Source organism: Uranotaenia lowii, chromosome 2 (genome assembly GCF_029784155.1).
Source record: "Uranotaenia lowii strain MFRU-FL chromosome 2, ASM2978415v1, whole genome shotgun sequence".
Lineage (NCBI taxonomy): Eukaryota > Metazoa > Arthropoda > Insecta > Diptera > Culicidae > Uranotaenia > Uranotaenia lowii.
The window spans coordinates 217654544-217678253 of record NC_073692.1 but is presented as its reverse complement, the minus strand read 5'-3'; the positions used below and the strand labels follow the sequence as shown (position 1 = coordinate 217678253).

At 35.7% G+C, this 23710-nt stretch overlaps 2 protein-coding genes and 1 long non-coding RNA gene across 4 annotated transcripts in view; 1 reads left to right on the top strand and 2 right to left on the bottom strand.

Moving 5' to 3' along the window:
* The window catches only part of LOC129745481 (UDP-glucose 4-epimerase-like), a 53061-nt gene that overhangs the window by 2860 nt on the left and 26491 nt on the right, over positions 1-23710 (top strand). Inside the window, exons 2-3 of the mRNA XM_055738588.1 lie at positions 20678-21408; positions 21497-21585. Coding sequence (XP_055594563.1) covers positions 20688-21408; positions 21497-21585 — 810 coding nt within the window. The 5' untranslated portion in view covers positions 20678-20687. The remainder of the gene's footprint in view (positions 1-20677; positions 21409-21496; positions 21586-23710) is intronic.
* LOC129745484 (uncharacterized) lies at positions 8118-9276 on the bottom strand. Of its 2 annotated transcripts, none has more exons than XM_055738593.1 (2): positions 8496-9276; positions 8118-8404 (listed from the first exon to the last, which is right to left on the bottom strand). In XM_055738593.1, the coding sequence occupies exons 1-2, from the start codon at positions 9213-9215 to the stop codon at positions 8282-8284; spliced, it is 843 nt and encodes a 280-aa protein (XP_055594568.1). In that variant the 5' UTR covers positions 9216-9276; the 3' UTR covers positions 8118-8281. The 2 variants fall into 2 exon arrangements, with proteins under 2 accessions (XP_055594568.1, XP_055594569.1); XM_055738594.1 differs by having other exon boundaries at positions 8118-8358.
* On the bottom strand, positions 21880-23124 carry LOC129745486 (uncharacterized). Its single transcript, XR_008737135.1, has 4 exons — positions 22813-23124; positions 22554-22682; positions 22211-22384; positions 21880-22134 (listed from the first exon to the last, which is right to left on the bottom strand). It is a non-coding gene; the product is annotated as an uncharacterized LOC129745486 (long non-coding RNA).

Below are 23710 nucleotides of genomic sequence, written 5' to 3'. Positions count from 1 at the left end.
AATAGTAAAACTTACTTATGAAATTTTGAAAGGTAATTCAAGATTCATCATTTTGAGGCCTATGTTTAATTGATTGATTTGGAAGATTTTCGCGTTCTGAACTCGAGCCTTTTGTTAATTTTTTTCTATCACCTCTCGTTTGGGTTATATGGAGTTAATAAATTTAAAAATGAATAAGTTTCGAGTGAAATCGATCATTGATAACTGATCTACAAATCTATTAACAGGAAAGAAAACAACAGATTTTGAGTTTGTTTATTATACAATTATTTCTTACATTACTGAAGGAAGTTTAAAAAAAGGTTTTATTACATTTAATAAACTTATTGAAATCTGCAAAACGTTTTGATTTCCGCTTTAGTTAAAACTTCTTCAACATTTCGTTAAAAATCTATTATTTTACAGAATTGGGACAATTAAAAAAATTTCATCCACAGGATTATGAATATAGAATTGATTTTTAATGAAAAATACATGTACGAACCTGATCTTCATCTAACAACACATAAAATTATTTTATTTTTTCGTGTATTTTTAAAATATTGCGGTTTTTTTCCAAAGGGCAAAGTTCAAACTGAAATCATAAATTTACAAGAACCAGATTTGAGCAGAAAAACTTTAACCCTTCATTTTTTTTTTATTTTCATTTAATTTCATCGATGGTTAAAACCTTTGAATTTGCTCAAGAGTTTGGAAGATTATGCTTATTCGATTTGAGCAAATATTAAGTTGTTTCTTGATAAATTGAATGCTTTCCTAGAAAACTAATTTCATGCTCAAATCAAATAAACTTAATCTAGGTATCAGACTCTTGAGCAAATTCTAAGATTTTATCCATCGGTGGAAGTGAATTCCCTATTTTGTTACTTATGGTTTCATTATACCTCACCATTTTGAAGATTTTTGGACGCATTATCCTCAAGCTCCGATTTTTTACGAGGATTAATCCTACGACCGTTCATCTGAATCGATGGAAATCGTTCTTTTCCTGAAGATCAAATAATCCTAACTTGCACCCACGCTTCATTTCAAATTTTTGCATCATGATTTTCTTTGCTATATATTTCGGTTCGGTATTTCTAAATAGACAAGTTTACAGCATTTTTGAACTGAGTGAACTTTTAATGTAAAATCGGGCGCTGAATCCGATAAAAAAATAAAAAAAACGCAGTAGAACAGTTTTCGAGTAATGCTCCAAATATGAAATTTTATAAAAAATAAAAAATGTACTTGTACTTATTATATTCAAATATCTCGGACTGCACAACATCAATTTTGAATGTCTTTTTTGCATATTGAAAGTGAATAACTTTGCTATCGATCATTTGAACTTCATTTTTGCGTATGATCAACATTATTGTTGATATTAGTGAATTCACTATAGAAAAAATAGTTTAAAGAAATTTTTTCAACAGTTTAAAACTTCACGGGAACATTAAAAAAAAAGCCATTTTTCTGTGGACTTAAATGACAAATCAAAACAAAGATTACAAATGGTAATTTAAATATCAAAATCGGTTGAAAATTGAAGAAGTTGTGGTAAATTTTCTTAAACAGTTTTTTTTTTGCATTTTGGAATAATTTAACAAACCGCAATGAACTAATCTTAATACAGGGTGGCCAGCGGGTTTTCATTTTCAAATTCCCGGTTTTCCTTTGAGATGTTTTATGTTTTTCACGATTTTAGAATACTTGTGAAACTTGTTGGATTTCGTACCGATAATAATTTTTAAATGTTAAAATGTGAAAGGGTAAGAAAATAGTTCCAGTATTCCATATGTTTAACGGAAAATTGTCGCTTTCGACTCAGTCTTTGGCAACAACTTATTCCAACTTTGACAACTGTTTTTTTAATGGAAACTTCTTTATTTTTATAATTTTATTTTTTTGGGCGTCATCTAGGAATCTTGAAGTACCGCATTGCATTATTTTGAAACCACATTATGATACTATGTGATACTTCTAAGTTGACGTTCTGGATCTCAAATTCTCTGGGAGAGTTCAAAGTTCGTTCAACTAATCAGAACCAAAACTTCCATTTGTCAATAAAACAATTTTGGGGTTCAAAGGTTTATAAAATCTTTAAAACTGTTGTGAGGAAAATATATATTATCCTTATATAAGTTAAATTTTAGATTTTTTCGTGAAAATAATTAAACAATATTTGAAATGCTTATATTTTGTCATTTTAAAAACTGCGTGAGGAAGTAATAAAGTTTCAGGTATTTTATTGAAATTTTTTAAGAATTCTGATGAAAATCATGTTTGTTAGAATTGGACGCAAAAATAGAGATTTATTGTCATTATTTCCTCCATAACGCTAAAAGGAACGAAAAGCCCATAATGATGTCTTAAAATGAAAACTGTAACATAAAAAGGACTGAAAAATGATTTATTTTGCCGAATATTTGATGATATAGACGATACTTTTTTTTAGATTTCTCATGTAGAAGTTTACTATATTTTAATTCAAAAATCTTAAAAAATAAAATATATCAATATCGCCAGAATAAACGAAATATATATTTTTTTAAATAATTCTGATAAATGAGTATATTTTGATAAATAAACAAGCTTGTTTCGTGCTGTTAATGTATTTTACTGTCAAGCTCGGACTAGAAAAGTTGAACTATAATTCTAAAATAACAACTGGTATTGAATTCTGATCCATAAATGTCGATATTAGTTTCAAAATTTAAATTTTGCATTCTAATCCTGAGATTTCAACTTCTTAGTTTAGGTTTGATTTGTGTTCTAAAATGAGTATATTAAATCCAGATAATGATTCTTAATTTAGAATTTAGAATCCGATTTCAAAAATTGAAATCTCAAACTTATAACAGAACCTTTTTTTGAAATTCATCTGCATTTTCAGTCCAACAAGTCTTAACACAGAGAATTTAATTCGACCTTTTAACTCTGTATTCAGAATCGAAGTTTGAAATATTATACTGAGCCTAAATTTTTAATCAAAAATTCGGATTCTGAAATTAGAATTTAGAACAATTCTGGCTTTAATTTTTAACATTCGGTGGAAAAGCGAACATTGAAAAATGAAAACACGCATAAACTTTTCCCTTTTCGTATTTTCATCAAAGAAATACAATTTACGTCTATGTCAAATTTTAAATAAAAAGTTACTCTTGATTAACTTCAACCTTTTCTAAACGTAAGATTTACATGAAAAAGTGATTCGCACTGCATAAGGTTTTTTCCCGGTTTTGATTTCAAATTTCCGGTTATTTCCCGGTTTTTCCGGTGCTATTTTCAATTCCCGGTTTTTCTGCGATTCCCGGCTCGCTGGCCATCCTGTTAGTAGAGGAAGAATCAAACATGATAAATCTCACTCGCTCCAAGCTAAAATTGATCATAAGCTTACCAGAAGGTCACATGCCAAATTTTAATGGTGAATGATATTTAACGTATTTTGTTTGAGAGAAGCAAAAAATAGTGATTTCTCATCAATCACTTTTTCCCCATTGACTGATAGCTTATTCTAAATATTTATCTTAAAGTCTAAATCAAGACAAATATCTCACTAGGAGACTGCAACACGATTTGACTTAAAAAAAAATATTTGTAAATTTATTTTATAAATTTGCTTCAAAAAGGTAACATAGCTCGACCCAGAGTAGAGATTCCAAAGAGTTTCTGAACATTTTTTTTAGTTTTTTTTTCAACAAACTTAAAAGTTGATAAAAAATAACTAATTAATTCTGCAAAGAAAATCATGGATGAGTTTTGTTAAACGAAAATAAATCTTGTTTGATCTATGCACCAGAGAAGTTTATAGTGACCAAAAATCAACTCAGTCTATTATAAAATCGAATTAAAAGTGGATATCTTGGAGCGAAGAATTAAAACTAAACGCAAAAGTCATTAGTACTAATATGATGCGATGATAAATAAAAAAGATTGAAAACATCGAAACCTTGGAAGTAAAATGCTCCACTATTAATCACTTCGATGAGTTCATGTTGGTATGCAATACTATAGTGGTGCGGCAACATTCATGCATGATTTGATCGGAAATGATGGAAAAAACCTTTCAAATGTGAATTTTAAAATTAGCGAAATTCACATGATTAATGTGTTTGCGTTAAAGATCTTTTTTCTTAAAGAAACCAAATTTTAAAATAGTTCTACCAATTACTAGAATTATAGATGCTAAAACTTTTTTTTTATCATTCTAGTACTGGTAGATAGAATCATAGAATTGGTTCTGAAATCCTTTTTTTCTTTTTTCTGAGTTCTAGGTATTAATTTTATGAGTCATGACGCAGAACATTCATAAGATAATAAGATAACTCCAAAGGAAAAGAGCATTGACCTCATCACCCCGTTTTGACTGAGTGAAACAGTAGAAAGCTTTACACTGACGTAGACTGACGTAGACTCCAAGCACCAGTTATCAATGCTGGTTCATCTCTGAATTTAAATTTTCTTAATTATAAACATTTAGCATATGCATGCGAAAAATTCATTAGAACGGTTGTTCGTTTTAACAATAAACCATCATCGGCCAAACTATTTGGGCATCGATAACAAAGCTATTGTATATAGAACCTGCTGATGAGCACGTAAAATGCGTTTCGGTACGTAGATCGTTTTTTTTCGTTCGACCATAGGCTGCAACTACTTATTAGTAAATGTTAACATTTTATCTATCTACACCACGCCGCAAACCATTCCGAGGTACATACTCACAAACAAACCGGCCAGCCATCGTGAAGGACTTTGGCAATGCCTTCCAGTAATAGGTAGGTACTTTTTTACTGCTGCTACTACATACTTACTGTTGCTCATCGTAAACGGGATCATCGTCAAGCAAACGACTGGCAACAAAAAAAAACAAACGATAGCTTAAAAATCTCAAAGGTCGTCTACACTCGTGAAGCTTTACAAATTTGGTATCTCATGCAGTATGACGGAGTGAATACATATGGAATTAAGTAATTTCAGCGGTATTTCCTGATACCTATCACTCCAAATTTCCTGGGGGAAACACTGTGATGTTATGCTGGGAGAGGTGTAGGTGTAGATCCAAGCACTCATCATGAGGGTGATTCACAATTTTCGGGATTTATTTCGAATGAGCACCAAATAATCGGTTCAATTTATTTTGAGCATATAGGTAGTTCATAAGATTCGTCATTGTGTATCTTGTTCTAGAACTTAATTTAAAATTTTCAGATTTGATTGGAGCCTTAATCATACTTTATACTTATCGTCTTCGAATTTCATTCCTGATTTCCTGAAATGTCAAGATAAGAAAATAAAGTTATAAAGTTCAGATATACAATTCAGAGTCAGATTAGTTGATTATAAGTAAGTGATCATTGCTTTTGTCAATTTATGTTTTACTGTCCCATATCACTTTAAAAAGATTTTTCACCAAGGGGTACGACTCCGAATTTATGTCCCATGTCGTGATAGATCGTATTACGAAAAATATAAAAATAGACTCAGAATAAAGAACATTAGTTCACAGCATTTTTGAACTAAGTAAGCTGAAGATTGACTGTTGATGTGAAATCGGGCGCTGTATCTGAAAATGAAGTTCAAAAAAAATCTCAGTAGAACAGTTTTAAAGTTATGCTCCAAATATTAAATTTTGGAAAAATAAAAAAAAAGTACTTGTGCTTATATTCAAATAGCCCGGACTGCATAGCATTAATTTTAAATTTCTGTTTTGCATATTGAAGGTGAATAAAGTTGCTATCGATCATCTGAACTTCATTTTTGCGTATGATAGACAGTATGTTTGATATTAATGAAGTTGTTATAAAAGAATAATAAAAAATGCTTTTTTTCAGAGAAAATTTTGTTTTATCGACAGTTACATTTGAAAATTTTGGCTGTCTATGCACCGAAAATGTCAATTTAAAACAAAGATTTCAAGTGGTTATTTATCAAAATCGGTTAGAAATTGAAGAAGTTAGGGTTATTTAACTAAAACAGTAATATTTCCATTATTGAATAATTTAACGAACTGCGGTGTACTAATCTTAATAAATTAATTTAATATGTTCATTGACACGTGCGGCGAGATGAAACGCTAGGTTGTACGGCAAAGGCGTACCACCACACTTTCATGCATTCCAATAAAAATGCCCTAGACTTACAGTTTCAACACCTATCCAAACTTTATCCTACGAAGCTCATCTGATGCTTGCCTATCCGCCTATTCTTTTTTTTTTTTTTTTTTTTTTTTTTTTTTTTTTTTTTTTTTTTTTTTTTTTTTTGTGATTACACAGAATTTTTGTTTTATAAACGCTTCAATTATTTGGGCTCATTGTTTGAGAGCTGTATTTTCTTCAAATTGTGACTGTTGTAGGTGGCGGTGGTGGGTGGCGTTGGTGGGCGGTGGTGGGCGGTGGCGGTGGCTGGCGGAGAGGGATAAAAACAAAATTTTATGGAGGCAATTAGTGGCAGGCAGATATGTTTGAAGTGAGGAACTGGACTTCTTTCAAGTCTCCAGTGAGATTACTCTCTGTTAAGGAGACTTTGAAAAAAACTGGTTTACGGCAGGTTCAACGATCTAGTTTGTTTTACTGTTGTTTCATACTAAGAAGTTCTCCAAGTGGTTTTTTATATGAACTTTGAGTTGACGTTTGAAACTGGCTTTGTTCCTTATGATTTTTAAGTGCGCTGGTAGACTGTTATACTTCATTTTACTGAAGTATTCAGGGGATCTTTTCATTTTTTCTGTGTTTGGTCTTCTTTGTATTAGGTTTTCTCTCGATCTTGTGGGGAATCTATGACTCTGTTGCTGGACATGTTGATTGTGGTGACAGAGTGGATTATACAGTACGTTGTGAATCCGCACAATACTCTGTAGTTCTCTTAGTGCAGCTATCGGTAGAACAGATAACGGGGCTTCTTTAAATAGGCTGAGCGTGGAGAAGAGTTTGGGTCGTTTGTAAACTGCTTTCAGACATCGATTTTGCATGGCCTGGAGTGGTCTTATATTGCTTTTACTTGCTGCTCCCCAGATAGAGACCATGTATTGCAGTTTAGACTGTACAAAAGCATGGTAGATGTACGTCAGCTGTTTAGTGGGTACGAACCTCGAAATTTTCCACATTAAGCTGTGTATAGCACTAAGCTCTTTTCTGAGCCTGTCTACGTGCGCATCCCATTTCAGAAATTCGTCAAAGATAAGCCCAAGGTACTTGAAGGTTTTAACTTTTTCGATTACTGTTGTACCAGTCTGAAGCAGATCCTCACATTCAATGCGCCGATTGGCTGTCCTAAAAATGACGTACTTGGTTTTGTCCAAGTTGAGCGAGAGAAGATTGTAATTGAAGTATCCTTGAAGTGTGTCCAAATCCTGCGCCATTCGAGACATTATTATTTGTTGATCAGCATGTTCGTACGACAGTGAAGTATCGTCAAGTATTCTTCATGCCTTTACAAATTTTTCTACCTAGCGTTTCATCTCGCCGCACGTGTCAATGAACATATTAAATTAATAAATTTATCGGCGATTAAAACTTATCATTAATCTTAATAAAGGAAGAATTAAACGTGATAAACCTCACTCGCCCCAAGCTAAAATTGATCATTATTTTACCAGAAGGTCACATGCCAAATTTCAGTAAGATCTGACCATAGGGAGGGGTAGCTTGAATTGCTTGAGGTATTTTGCTCGAGAAAAGCAAAAAATACTGGTTTTAATTAATAATTTTTTTTTTAATATTTTTCTTGATAGGATGTTTGAATATAAGTACAAGTTCTACTGGGATTTTTTTAATTTCATTTTTGGATTCAGCGCCCGCTTCTACATCAAAGATTTGGGTCAGTAGATGAAGTTCACGTTTTTTTTTAAATTTTGTAAACTAGTAGAATTAAAGCAGAGTAAATCAGAATTGGAACAACGAATTTCAAATCCATAGTCTGAATTCAGAATTTTGGAGCACAATTTAAAAAAAATCAGTAAAAGTCAGTTATACAATTCTGCGTTCAAAACATGATTCCTTACTTCTGTATTCTTTTTTTTTTTTTTTTTTAACAATTCTTTATTTGAAACGGCTCATACCTTTAAGCTTTAAAGAGCCAAAATCGATTTTGTTGTTTACAATTGTTTTCTTAACTTAACACTTTGTGAGAGGAGAAAGGAAGATAGAAAGGGAAATATGAAAATAAAAAGGAAATTATAGACGAAGGTCGATAGCTTTTAGAAAAAGGTAGATTTCGAACATGTAGTCCAAATCTAGCACAGCTAGTACATCTCTCACTGGAACATTAGATGGTTTTCCTCGGGCCCTAAGGGAGTCTATTAAATTCGTTCTGGCGACAAGATGGACCTCACACGACCAAACAATATGCTCGATGTCATGGTAACCTTGGCCGCAACTACACAAATTGCTGCCAGCAATGTCAAAACGATAGAGTACCGCGTCTAAGGAACAATGATTGGACATGAGACGGGAAAATATACGAATAAAATCCCGACTCAGGTCCAACCTATTAAACCAGGGTTTAAGGCTTACCTTTGGGATAATCGAGTGGAGCCACCGACCATCCTCATCCTCGTCCCATTTGCGCTGCCAGTTGACAAGAGAGTTCCCTCGTACCAAGAAGTAGAATTCGTTGAAGACGATTTCACGTGGATACGTGTCGCCTTCCGTCGCCCCCACCTTTGCCAGAGAGTCTGCCTTCTCATTGCCCACTATCGAGCAATGAGAGGGAACCCAAACAAAGGTAATGGGAAAGCGACGTCTTGTTAAAGCACTCAAAGTATCCCGTATCTTCTCTAGGAAGAACGGCGAGTGCTTTCCCGGTCGTATTGATCGTATTGCGTCAACTGAGCTTAGACTATCCGTTACAATGTAGTAGTGCCCAACAGGCCGTGAGGCGATGCTGTCCAAGGCCCAGTGAATAGCAGCTAACTCTGCTATATACACAGAGCATGGAGACTGGAGGTTATAAGAGGCGCTAGTTGTTTCGTTGAACACTCCGAATCCCGTTGATTCCTCAATTAGAGACCCATCGGTAAAGTACATTTTGTCAGCATCGACGTGTCTATATTTAGCTTCGAAAATTCTTGGAATCAGAAGTGGGCGATGCGAATCCGGGATTCCACGAATTTCCTGCTGCATAGACAAATCAAACTGGACAGAAGAATTATCGTAGTGTGGGCTGAAAACACGAGTTGGAGAGTACGAAGAAGGGTTTACCTGCATTGACATGAGGACATAGTATACAGACATAAATCTTGTTCGAAAATTTTGCTCAAGTAACCTTTCAAAATTAACGATCACCAATGGGTTCATGACCTCACATCTGATGAGGAACCGAAGTGATAGTAGATTGTATCGATCTTTCAAAGGGAGTATTCCTGCCAAAACTTCAAGACTCATGTTGTGCGTTGAGGGCATAGAGCCCATTGCGATGCGGAGACAACGGTATTGGATACGCTCGAGTTTGATGAGGTGAGATTTGGCAGCTGACTGGAAACAGAAGCTACCATATTCCATCACTGAAAGAATGGTTGTTCGATACAATTTTAAAAGATCTTCTGGGTGGGCTCCCCACCAGGTGCCTGTGATTGATCGGAGAAAATTTATTCTTTGTTGGCATTTTCCTTTCAGATACTCAATATGGGCTCTCCAGGTACACTTGGAGTCAAACCAAACCCCAAGATACTTAAAACACCTCGATTGAGTGATCGTTCTGCCTAGGAGTTGAAGCTTCGGTTGAGCAGGTCTATGTTTCTTAGAGAAAACAACCATCTCCGTTTTCTGAGGGGAAAACTCAATCCCAAGCCCCAACGCCCAGGAAGACAATCTGTCTAAAGTATCTTGTAAAGGTCTGTGCAGATGAGACTCGGAAGATCCTGTGACAGACACCACGCCGTCATCTGCAAGTTGTCTTAGAGTGCAGCCTTCAGAGAGACAACTATCGATGTCACTTACGTAAAAGTTGTACAAAAGTGGACTTAAACATGAACCCTGTGGGAGGCCCATGTAGGAGGTTCTTCTAATTGCAATATCTCCGTGAGCAAAGTTCAGATGTTTCTCACAAAGCAAGCTGTATAAGATGTTGTTCAATAGTGGAGGCAGACCCCGGGAGTGCAACTTGTCTGACAACACCTCTATTGAGACTGCATCAAAAGCTCCCTTTATGTCTAGAAACACTGAAGCCATTTGCTCACGTTTTGCGTACGCCATTTGTATCTCTGAAGACAGCAAAGCAAGACAATCGTTTGTTCCTTTGCCCCTTCGAAACCCAAATTGAGTATCTGAAAGGAGACCATTTGTTTCTACCCATTTATCCAAACGAAACAAAATCATTTTCTCCATCAATTTACGTATACAAGACAACATCGCTATTGGACGGTACGAATTCGCATCGGACGCTGGTTTTCCGGGCTTTTGGATAGCGATAACTCTCACTTGTCTCCACTCTTGGGGAACAATGTTATGCTCCAAGAATTGATTAAATAAACTTAACAAGCGAAATTTGGCGGCGTCCGGAAGGTTTTTCAACAAGTTAAATCTAATTTTATCAATACCCGGAGCTGAATTGTTGCAAGAGAGGAGGGCAAGTGAGAATTCGACCATCGAAAAACTGGAATCCAGACCACACCTTTCAGGAAGCACATCCCGGATTATTTTTTGTACAGGCGTAGAATCTGGACCAGTGATTGAAATCCTCACCAATTTTCTCATCAGAGGCATTCAAAATACACACTTTGAGGCCTCGCATAGCTATACAGGAGACGATACATATACATTCATTCAAACCTCCCCCCATGAGGAGGATCTGCTCTGAGAGACACTATCCGTTTGCTGCCCCGAACGAACTCTCTCAACGTTCGGTTGCTACATGATGCATGAAGAAGACGAGGCACACATACTCATTTACGTTGTTGAATTTGAATAACTCGAATAACTCCAGCCGACAGCTGTCGTTGAGGAGAACATCTTCAACCTCGCCGCAAAGGTTGAGGCAACAACAAAAACAACCGAACTTATTGCGTTGCACGGCCCGCAACGTATGGTGAAAGAGGGGGGAAGAAAAAGAAATGAAAAAACTAGCTGCCTGCGTGCGGTTGCTGTGCAATAATAGCAATAGCAGAAAAACCTCACGCATTCGATCCAGGCACAAACGAGGAGACTCGGGTTTGCTCTGCCTTTTGAATTCGGTTCCCTCAAGGTTGTGACAGGAGATGAGTGAGAGCCATTCGTTTGGTTTTTTGGATTAGCTGCCTCGAATGTATATTGCTTCATGAAGGCGGCCATGTTGAGAGCGTATACATCATCGGTTTTGTCGTTTTCGCTGCCTCAAAGCAACCTTTGCTTCCGAGTAAAGCGTTGAGCGAGAGATGGTTGATCAACTCATGCTCAGCAAAATTCAATCACTGATCTGGACAGACTTTCCGTGCAAAGTTAAATATCCATCTATGTGAATATTCCTCACTTTCATTCGTAGATGATCTATTACGCATGCTTCGTGCCACTCTCCACAAGGTACTCAAGGATGTTTCTCTTGATAAGCCACCCACAAAATTCCTCCAATACGCCTTTTTCTTCCCCTTGACCAATTTTTTAAACTGATTTTCAAGGGAAACATATACTTCAAAAAGGGCGAGAGTTCCATATTTCCGAAAATCTTTGAATGCTTTTGATTTGTCCTTATAAAGCTTGGAACACTGCTGGTCCCACCATGGGTTTGGAGGCCTTCGGGGAACTGATGAATCTGGGATGGGTTTTGTTTGAGCGCAAAGTGCACTTTCATGTATTAAACGTGAAAGAAAGTGGTACTCCTCTGCAGGAGGTAAAACATTCGTAGAACCGATTGCTGATGTTATTTCGTCCGAGTATTTTTTCCAGTCGATGTGTCTTGTAAGGTCATATGTCATATTTATTGTGTTTGAAGAGCTAACCCCATTGGTGATTGTAATTTTGATTGGCAAGTGATCACTACCATTGAGATCAGGGATTACCTTCCACTGGCAATCCAATGATAGTGAGTTTGAGCAGAGTGAGAGGTCAATTGCACTTTGTCTTGCAGGAGGTTTAGGTACTCGTGTTTTTTCACCCGTGTTCAAAATTGTTAAATTGAAACTGTCGCAAATGTCATAGATAAGAGTAGAACGACTATCGTCAATTTGTTCTCCCCAGACAGTTCCATGCGAATTAAAGTCACCCAGGATCAACCTTGGCTCAGGGAGCACTGAGCACAGGTCCTCTAGGTGACGTCGATCCACTGCAACTCTATGAGGCCAGTACAAACTGACAACGCATAAGTCCTTACCTCTTATAGTTGTATGACATGCAACAGCTTCAATTCCTCCTGATAAAGGGAGGTGGATTCTATAGAAGGAGTGGTGCTTATTGATCCCCAAAAGCACCCCTCCATAAGAATCGTCGCGGTCTAGACGTATGACATTAAAATCGTGGAATGAGATGTTAGATTGTGAAGAAAGCCAAGTTTCGGACAACGCAAAAATATCGCAACTAGTTTCATGAAGTAAAAATTTGAACGGGTCCAGTTTAGGGACGAGACTACGACAATTCCACTGTAAAACAGTGATATCTCCGACCTCTCGGCGTAAATTAGCCATCGAGAGAGATAAACACTGAAAGAAGGGGCCAAGTTTGCATCAACTGCTTCAAAAATGTCTTAACCATAGGAAGCATTGCACTAACAATGCTTCTTATGGATTCAGAAACGTTAAAAAACGTGAAAATTCCATTAAGTATGTCAGAAAACTTGAAAAGTCCCGGTTGATGAGTTGATTCTGACAAATCCGCATTAGTAACGGGAGCTTTTGAAGTCCCAGCTGCTGTTGAATTATTCTGTGGAGAAAAGGTCGCGCGGAATCCAGGAGGAATTTGTTTTTTCTTGTCTGTAGCAATCACTTTTTTGGTGATGTTGATTGGAGGGCTGATTGTCGGGATTTTATTCGGAATCTTAGGGGTCTTAGTAGTTGGTTTTGAACGTTTTCGCGAGTTCGCTACAAAAATAAACGGGTTCTCCTCATCTGTTGTGTCCTCGTTGTCAACTGGCAGCACTGTGAAAATGTTACTGGACTGCGGTTGGATCGGAGGCGCCGCGCCCTTTAGTATGGCGGCATAGGAACGTTTTGACCGTTCCTTCAAAGAGCGCCTTTGACTATCCCAGCGGCTCTTAAACGCCTCGCACAAGGAGATGTCATGAGGTGAGCCCCCGCAATAGATACATTTCTGTTCTATTGCTGAGCATGCTCCATCCCCATGAACCTCCCCGCATTTGGGGCAACGCTTCTTGCTACAACAATGGGAAGCTGTATGCCCCAATTTAATGCAATTTTTGCATTCCATCGGGCGAGGCACGAAGAGCCGCACAGGAAGCCTCAAAACTCCGTCAATCAAGACGTAGTGAGGGAGGGCGGTACCCGCAAAGGTCACTCGAAATGAAGCTGAAGGCGAGTACTTTTTAACTCCTTCTACGACGGTGGTAGTATTGAGTTGGCGGCAATCCAAGATTTCGACCGAAGTCGAATCAAGGCTCTTAAATTTACCAACGCCGTGGGATTTAACGTACCCAGCCTCCAGACTCATTTCTGAGATCACGCCCTCTATCTCTACGTTTCGAGACGGAATGTAGACGTGGTACTCTAAATTAATGAATTTGCTGGCAACAATTTCATTAGCGGATTTATGATTGTCCACGACAACGCGCAACTTGTTTGGTCGCACCTTAGTAACGCAGGTTACGGAGGGCCACCTCGCCAGATCTTTAGTGATCTGCACTACGTTTAGCTGTTTGCCGTTAGCTTTGGGCCGGATGAAAACCACCCATGGCCCAGAAAAAGACGAACCATCTGTGTAGGTTCGGAGTCGAGGAGCTACACTGTCATCTGTGGGTGATGAAGAATTATTGGACGTACGAGAATGATTAGCACTTGAGGGACCAGCATCGTCTGAATCCTCCAAATGCTCTTCATTCTCGTACATGGCTTGCTTTTCGTCCACCGATGACGAGTTTAACCCCCCGCCTTCGTTCATATTTTTGCACGGGAACACGAATGTCGCCCGTGTTTAAAATATGACCGAAGCAACCAAAATTCAAAATATGTACAGGGAAATAAATAGACGAGAGAATAGTGAAAAAATGAAAAAAGAGACTTACAAAGGTTCTTGCACTTTTCAATTGCATGTATCTTCTTTTGTTCAGCAACCACGTGGTCCTCTTTGGAAGAAGATGGCGACCAAGTTGAGTCTTTGCTGCTGATGACGCTCTTGAACGCAAACGACCGATCCACCGAGACGTCCTGTATCCTGCTACCCACGGCAAACAGCACCGGAACCAACGGTAACAGCTCCCACGTTATCCACACTCGGGTTTGTCGGGGGAACAATTAACACTTCCCCGATGGCGACAACACTCGCACCGATGATGATGGCCAGATAAAACTCACGCCAATTTCAATTTCGTGTCTCTGGAATTCGGCAAACGATTTGGTCGGTAGAAAAACAAACCACCACGTTCGGACTAACTGCACTGTCCGATTTAAAAAAAGCAGCGAGTTATAATAAAACACACTCCGATCGAAACGTTGGGAGAACACAACCGTTCAGCTTGAGCGATTGAGTTGGAATGTTCTGTATTCTTGTTCATAGATTTTATGAAATTCCAAGCAGCAAGTAACAGCATGACAAAAACCTAAAAAAATATGGCTTTGTAGCTGACTATTTTTCATGTTTTACAAAGAAAAATTCAATAAGCTTCATGCGAAATTAAAAACAAAACAGTTTGATGGAATTTACCCATTAGGCTAAACTTAGCTTGTAAAAATTATGGAGATTGTTATTTTTAACTTTACTGTATTGTTTTATCTAGTCTAACTTTCGCAATTTCAATGAATGCTTATTTTGTTGCACACATTGTATGAATATTTGTAAAATTAACGTAAATTAGAGGAGCAATTTTGAAGCATTCTGTATAAATAGACATATGGGACAGCTTTGCGGGTATATTTCATATGGGACAGGCATGACTTGGTATTTTTTCATATATGTTGAGAACGAAGTTATGAAAGTTTGTTAGTCTAAATCAGTGGTTTTCAAACTTTTTTCGCTCACCGCCCCCTTTTGCAAAATTTTCGAGCTCAACGCCCCCCTGGGCAAATTTTAAGAACATCTTTAAAAAATGATAATGATGGATCGTTGAAAAATTTTTTGCTTTTGGCTTTATGTTGATGTAAGAATTAACTCCAAATTCATTCAAGTTTATATGAGGCCTCAGAGCCGAGGGGTAGCGGGTATTATTAGTGTAGAAATGGTCAAAAAATTCTCCATATTCCGAACTATATCTCGTGATTTTTCAGATTTTTAGATTTTCGTTACATACTATTTCCTCCGAAATAAAAATGCAATGTATTAGTAGAATGTTAATACATGGGCCCCGGAGAGGCGCAAGATGTGGGTTCAAGTCTCACCGGGAGACAAGGCGAATTTTTTTCGCATGTTTTTCAACATCGATTTTCTCTTATCTAGTCCCTGAAATTTCATCTAAGTTGGATTCATTTCTCTACAAAAAAAGTTTCGCTGACTGAATGTTTGAGTCAAGACCCATCTCTGGGTCGCAATTTAAAAATAAAAATGCAATTTTATCCGAAATAAAATTGCAAAGTTTCCTAGACAATTAGTAAAACTGATTAATTTATTTTTTTTTACATAAAATCATATATCTTAAATTTTTGTAAAAAAAAATCAATATTCACCATTGATTTGTATTATTGAATACAAACTTATTACTGTCCAGCCGGTGAAATAACGTGAAAAACATTATAATTTTTGATATCTGAAGTTGAGTCCTGTTTAAAGTTATGCAGCATTCATGCGTCTGAAGTTTAAATTAGATTCGAATAACTGAATTCCGGCATGAACCAGCTGAAAGCTGAAAATTTCTATAATAAAGATATTAAAAAAAGAATTCCGGCAATGTTAGTGATAACCGAATAGATTAAAAGTGTATTCATTGCAAATGGCACAAATGATTTTTTCAACCAATTTAGATAAAGATGAACAAGTAAGAACTTAGAATAGAAACTCTCCTAAAATAATTCTTTCATATTTTTTTTCTAAAAAACTATCATCAAATCACAGATGACTTCTTTTTACACATATTTTTTCGAAGTATTTTTTTTTGTTTAGCAGATTTTTTAATACAAAACATATAAAAAATTCTCAAGCATTGCCATCTAAAATTAATTTTTTTTAAGTTTAACCGAAAATAATCTTGCAAAACAAGATCAACATGTAAAGCGTATACAAAATCTTTGACAATTTCAAAGAATCTTTTAGATACATTTAAAAAAAATACTGGGGTACTAGAACAAAGATTTGCTTGCAGCTCAGTGAAAAAAAAAAACGATATTTAAGTCTTGAACCTGATGTTTAGTTTTGTAACGTAATTTCATTGTTTTGCATCGAATTTACTGGTTGTTATTGAAAATCTACGTTGTTTCGTGATTTGTGAATGTGAATTACCTCACCGCCCCCCTGAGCCCTTATAACGCCCCCCAAATTTCAAAATTGAGCTCACCGTTGAAATTTGTTGAGCTTGTTTGTTCTTCAGTATTTGAACGATTTTTTAGATAAACTGAAAAATGACGAAAATGCATATGGGACAGTCTTGCGAATAGCGGGAGTATACATACATACGAAAAATATAAGTTAAAAATTTTAAGTAAGAATAAAGATAACGAAAATCCAGAATCAATTTGGACAGTTCAAACAAAAGTTTAGAGCAAGAATTCAATTATGTTATCTATGGTTCTATGTTATCATTCAGGTTTAAGTTATTTTACATTATAAGTGTGGTATTTATTTAAATTTTCAACTCTTCAAAATAAGTCCAAGAAGTAGCTATTTTTTCCATGAAGTTTAAAAAAAAAATAACTTAGGGATTTGAAGATTTTTTTTAAAGAAATTGTTTTATTTATTTAAATAAGAGTACTACTATTTCTTTGTAAAAACTAGCATGACCATTTGAGGCATTGGTAAAAAAATCATATATTTATTAATAAATCAATCAAGTTTGCAGTTCAAATCAGATTTATTTTTTAATCTTATAAATTCGATTTAATTAAAAGATGTTTGTTTTAAACTTTGTTTAAGAAGAATCTGCAATATAAATATTGTGATACAAAAAACCAGTAAAATATGTTTTCAGTTGAATTTTTCTAGTTTGTGTCCCGAGCTGATTCTGATCAATCAAATTTTAATTTTGAATCCAGAATCAAAATTCTGAAACTGCAACCGCCTGTAATTTGAATCCTTAACGAAATAATCACTTTGATATTTTAATCTTGATAATAAAACTCAACTTCGAACTGTATCTGAATTTTTTATTTTGTAATCTTAACACGGCTTTTTGATCCTGAGTTCGAAATCTGAACTTAAAATTTGAGAAAAAAAAATGTATCTAAGTTCCAGATAATAATTCTTACTAATTATGAGCCGAAAAGCTAAATTTGAATCAGAATGCTCAATCAGAAATCTCTTATTTGATTTCTGAATTGTTGGCTTTTAATGTGAATTCGTTTTTCAGTTATGTATTCGAAATTCAACTTGTGAATCTGAAGGAAAATCTTAAAAATGGTTTGTAATTTTAAATATTTTTTTGAAAGAATGAGATTCGAACATTTAAGTTTGAAATGCAAAACCGAGAGTCGAATCTGGATTTTTCCCCAATAATGATCCAAACTGAAGTTCAGTAAAAATAAATTGGATACAGAATCCGAAATCGAACTTTAGTGTTTATAAGCAAATTTGGAATCCAGAATTATTCTAGCCTAACCCTCGGAGCGTATGGTACTATTTAGTGGTCCAGGCTTTTTCTCTTTCTTTGTTCCTGACATCTCTGCGTTCTCTGCTCCATAGTGGGCCCGGCCGGTTTTTGACAAAAACAATAATAACAACCTTATATTATTCTCCGGGATCAGACATAAGTTCTGGCTGTGGAAGTAAGATTAGTGAGTGAAAATCTACAATTATTGTAGCCTAAGCTTTCCAGTTATTTTTCCCCAAGTATCCGGGTCGTGCAAATCCGGAATATCCAATAACTGCCAATATAAAAATTATTCAATAATAATCATAAGGAAATACACAAAACATATTTTAAGCTTAAAAAAATCTTAGTTTTGATGAAATTTACTTAGAAAATTTAGACGCGAAATACACAATTTTAATTACTCAATTTAAATTTTTGTTTGATTTTGCTAATTAAGAGCAAAAATTTGTGCAAAATCTGAGCGATTTGTCAAGCTTAGTCTAATCTTATTGGAATTCGATATTCGGGACTGAATTTCTATCAATAAGCTAGTCTTGAATCATTTAAGCCGTTCATTAAAATTGGATATGCAATTTGTTATTTTTAGTTTAGAGAAGAACATGTTGCTTGGCATTTTATGACTCTCATGGGGGGGGGGGGGGGGGGGTGGAGTGGAACCCAGCTAACATGAAATCGTAATAGAAATGATAATCCATAACGAATATTAAGAGATTTTCAATAACCATCGTAAACAAGTTGGTATTGAGTGATTTTCTATCATTCATTTAGAACAAGCTTTGCCCGAAAAAAGTTGAACCGGACAGCATTTAAATCAATTCATAAATAAGTCTCCAAATAGTTGAGATTATGCTAATTCGACATTTACGATTTGAGTGAACTGATTTACGATAAATGGGCGATCCTTCCTTCTATCGCCCTTTGACCGGTTCGTTAGCAAAAAAATTTTCGTAAAGAGCTATAGCGACATGATGAGTTGGCATCGTGATAAGATAGCGGATAGCCAGCTCGGGAGGACTGGAGTTCAAATCTCGGTCGGGGATTTTTTTTTTTCGTTTTATTCAAATTTCTTAAAATCGTATATTTTGCTTTTTGTGGAGTAGTCGAATCGTTAAAGTCCTGTCATTGTAGATATATTGCCTCCACTTTTGCAGCTATATGCTATTTTGGTAAGTTTAATACAATCTTTTCATCTGGTATATTTGTTTGAATAATTCTGTTGTTCCTGCGATATACGCTCTTAAATGTTTGCTGGGATACCTACGGCCATGGTACCTACTAAGATTTTTGAATAAAAGAAAATTTTTTTGAAGGAATTCGGATAATTTGAATCTGGTGTTAGTATTCATTTATCAGCTCTAGTTTTTGTGTTAGGGTTGTTAAAAAAACAGTATGCGAACAAAAAACTGCGATTTTACTATGTAGTTCATTATTCTTTATTTGAATCACGTTTTAGGCTCAGATTAGATGTTTTAGTTCCAGAGATAGAACGTTGTAAAAATATCATCACAAATGTAATTATTTCTGACATAACTGGAGATCATTTCTTAGTTTTGTATATTCAATACCTTAACAAACAAAACCACTTTGTTGAAGACCGCAAAACGTTTTGTCTTAGTGTTTGAAATATATTAAACATTTATTTTTAGTGTGAAAATGACGAATTTTGCTCCGAAATTTTTCTACTCTACCTTCTATAACTTTATTCGCAAAAGCCTAAATTACTTGTGGTCTTCAAGAAAGTTGATTTGAAATTGTTTATTTGAAATATTTCAGTACTATAGTAATATTTAATAGTGTTCCCTCTTTCTACCCATCAAATTGACGGGTTCTATAGCTTAAAAGTCCGTAAATCTAGTGTTAATTAAGAAGAGAGAATAATTTATGTAAAATCTTACAAAATTTAAAAAAAACTAGTTGAAAACTTTAAAGTTCAAAGTTTTCAATCAAATTAAAAAGAACTTCAGAACATCATTATAAATCTGATATTTAGAAAATGCAAAAAATCCGAAACTTGCATAAATATTGAAGAATTTCCAACTTTATTTTCGAGTTTAACCCTAATACTTTTATGCAATTCTGTGCTAAAAAGTGAACTTTTCGACAATGTAAGCAATATCGAAAAGTTCTTTTTTATGATGTTTTTCCTTGCGAAGGTACAGTCTGCAAACTACCTGATGAGAATTTTTTAAGGATAATGGAATGGTCGTCTACATGCGGTAATTTGTTAAATCATGCTTGTAGGTTAAATATTTAAATTTCATGGAAATTTTTGATAATTTATATAATTGTGTATGCAACTCGTTGAAAAACTTGAATTTCTGAGCACTCGAAGAAATTTTCCAACAAGGCATGCTTCGTTGGATAAATGGACGACTCGTGCTAAAAAATCTCTGTTAGCAACTTGTTGAATAAATAACTATATATTTGGCTATATATAGTAAATTTTAGTCAAATGAACAATGTTAAGAAATTACTCAATCTAAATAGGGTTCAACAGCTCATATTTAATCTGAATATATTATGTATTGTCATAAAACGATCTTTAAAATAATGAATTTGAAATAAAAATTATGATTTTTAAAAGGTGCGTAAGAAGTCAATTTACATTGTTAGAAATAACGTATTAAAACAACCTTCAATTCCGAAACATCAAGATGATTTATTGCGATTTGAGTTTTCATCTTTAGGAACAAAATTAGTGTGGAAAAAATTCACTGAATCCAAAGAAAAATTCAAGTACTTGAAGTATCTCAAATCAGGAAAAAGTACGCTTCCATTTCCAAATAAATTTAGTCGATCGAAGGATTCACGTCAAATTAAAACTTTATTTTATGACCCATCTGATGGGCCAGTTTTACTAATTAAATTAACTTTCTCATTTCAGCCTTTCGAAAATGACAGGTGAAAGCAAAGGGACAGTTCTGGTAACGGGCGGTGCAGGTTACATTGGTTCCCACACGGTGGTTTCCCTTCTCGAGGCTGGCTACGGTATCGTAGCGCTGGATAATTTTACAAACTCGGTCAACTCGGCGAAAAACGATTCTGTGGCTTTGAAGCGGGTGGAAGAGATCACCGGAAAGGAGGTCACCTTCTACCGGTGCGATTTGTTGGACAAAGATGCCGTGGAAAACATTTTCAAAAGGCACAAAATCGATTCGGTGATCCATTTTGCCGCCTTGAAGGCGGTGGGAGAATCGATGACCAATCCATTGTTGTACTACAAAAACAACATGATCGGTATGATAAATTTGCTGGAAGTTATGGAAAGCCATGGGGTGCACAAAATGGTCTTCTCCAGTTCCTGCACCGTTTATGGCGAGCCGGATGCTCTACCGATTACCGAGGATAATCCGACCGGAAATGTGACCAACGTTTACGGAAGGACCAAATACTTTATCGAGGAAATGCTGAAGGATGCGGTACATGCCGATCCCAAGTGGAACATCATTGCGTTGCGATACTTTAATCCCGTGGGTGCACACAAGTCCGGCCGGATCGGAGAGGATCCTACAAAGCAGTTTACCAACCTCATGCCATACATTAGCCAGGTTGGCATCGGAAAGAAGGATGTGCTGACCATTTTTGGCAACGACTACAACACACCCGATGGAACTGGTATGTTGCCAAAATTTGACCGTTCTGATCCACAATAAAAATTTTTCGTTCTAAAATCATCGTTTAACATGTGTAAATTTTGTTTTAGGTGTCAGAGACTACATCCACGTAATGGATTTGGCTTCAGGACATGTCGCTGCGCTGGACAAGTTGGACCGGGAACATTTGGGCCTGAAGGTAAGCGTAATCAAAGCTTTTCTATAAGGTACGCCGGGGTAAGTGCACAGCAAAAATTATTTCCTGTAAAATTACGCAAATGTCCTGTAACAAAAAGGAGCAGGACATTTACCGTGATTTTACAGGTCGAAAAAAAATTACGTGAAATTTAAATTTCAGTGTACAACTTTTTTACTGGCTGGTTTAATATTACAGAACTGTAAAATTTTTGTTCATTGAATTGCGTAGATTCCACCCGTTGATTTTTTTTAAATAATTAAAATAATTTTTCGGAGAACATTAAGGTAACAAAAATATGCTCGAACAATTTTATTTAACAGAAAAACATTACATTTTAATGTTGTTACAATATTTCACAATCAAGACATGCATTTTGGTTAATGTACAATAAAGAAAAAATTTTCAAATGAATTGCAATTTTTCAGATGCATATAGAAATAAAAATAATTTGAACAATTGCTTCTGCACTACACGGATGAAAGTCATGGGTTGGCTTTTTGAATCTACTAAATGATGCTTACAAAATCCTTGGAAGATGTTTCCAGTGTCCTAAGTATAAGGAGAAAGGGAAAAGAGTCAAAATAACACTCATGAAAAGTAATTTTAACTGCTTTTCTAATTATACCTTGTCAACTGTACTATGGCTATTATCTGGTGTTGTCCCCCTGAGTCAAGGAATGAGTGGCGTTCCATAACCGTCCGAGTTCTTCAAGGAGAAAATAAAACATTTTGAAGACTCAGAAGTCTCGAAATATCCAGTAGTTGTCCGGCGCTGGAAACAGGGAGTCAGCTCGTGAAGCTAAAATAGATTTAAAAAAAAATTAAAATTTGTAACTAACGTTTTACTAACTTGTAATTTTGAACGAAACCTATTAGTTACAAAAACAAACTTATGTTTTTAATCTTTGAACATAAGGCCGGAAAAAATATTAATTTATTCTTTCGTCACTTTAAGTAAAATAACTTACCAATCCCCGCATTCAGTTTGGATATGGTATGTTGCTTCTTTCGTTTGACAACCGTCAGGGCTAGTACAGGAACCTGATCAGCAGGAAGAACGCATCTATGCGCTTGGTGATCTCCACCGGTTCAAAAAACTGGAACGAGAAAGCAATTTAGCAGTTTCGTTATCAGTTTTGTTTTGCCGATCGCATACATTTTTCACTACCGGCACCGATGTCCTGCTAAGGTACCGGGTAAATATTAGCTAAACTTGTCGGAACTTACCGTCAATAATTTCCTCCACATCGTCCCCGTTGCAAATCACGAATGCTTGCATGATGCAAATTTTGATACGCAGCGCACCGTTTTGCCGCTGCTGCTGGGTCACGGAAGTATCAACATTGTTGTTCTCCGAATCCGCACTTAGGTACTTGAGACGTCGATTGTCGGAATTTCCTTCCAACGAGCACCAGCCGTAGTGCTTCGGTGAAAAAACAAAGAACCGAAACAAAACAAAACCCGTCCGCGCGCACCTTTTGACATTTCTCTTTGGGCCGAACTGGGATGCCAGGTGCACTTGAAAATTCAAATTCCTGAAAATTGTTTGACGACCTGTAATTTGACGACACATAATTTTTTTTCAACCTGTAAAATTACGGCAAATGTCATGCTCCTTTTTGTTACAGGACATTTGCTGTAATAATAAATGAATCATCGTTTTTTTAAAGGAAATCAATTTAAAATTACAGGTTTTGTTAATTACAGGTTAATTTATTATAAAGGTTGCAGTTTTCAATGACACGTAATAGTCAAAAATTTTTTCTGTGTGGGGACGATGGATATTAGAACAATACTGTGAACTTTTATTTTCAAACTTTTAGTGCAGAATGTTAAATTTACTTGTGATCTCTCCAATAACTGTGGAAAAGATACGATTCTGACAGTAACAGTGCAAATTTCTCGTAAACTAACTGGCTCTTGACGAAAAACTCTACATAGAAATCCTTACATTCGAAACAATCAGTTAGGAAAAGAAACGACGGATAAAATCTAAAATTTTGTCTCTAAACCCTTCCTGGGGAAAGTGGGGATGGCTTTATCAGGGTGTCGACTCATATCTGGTAATAAAATTCCCTGATTTTCCAGTCGTTTTTCCAGAAAATTCCAGGTTTGAAAAACAACC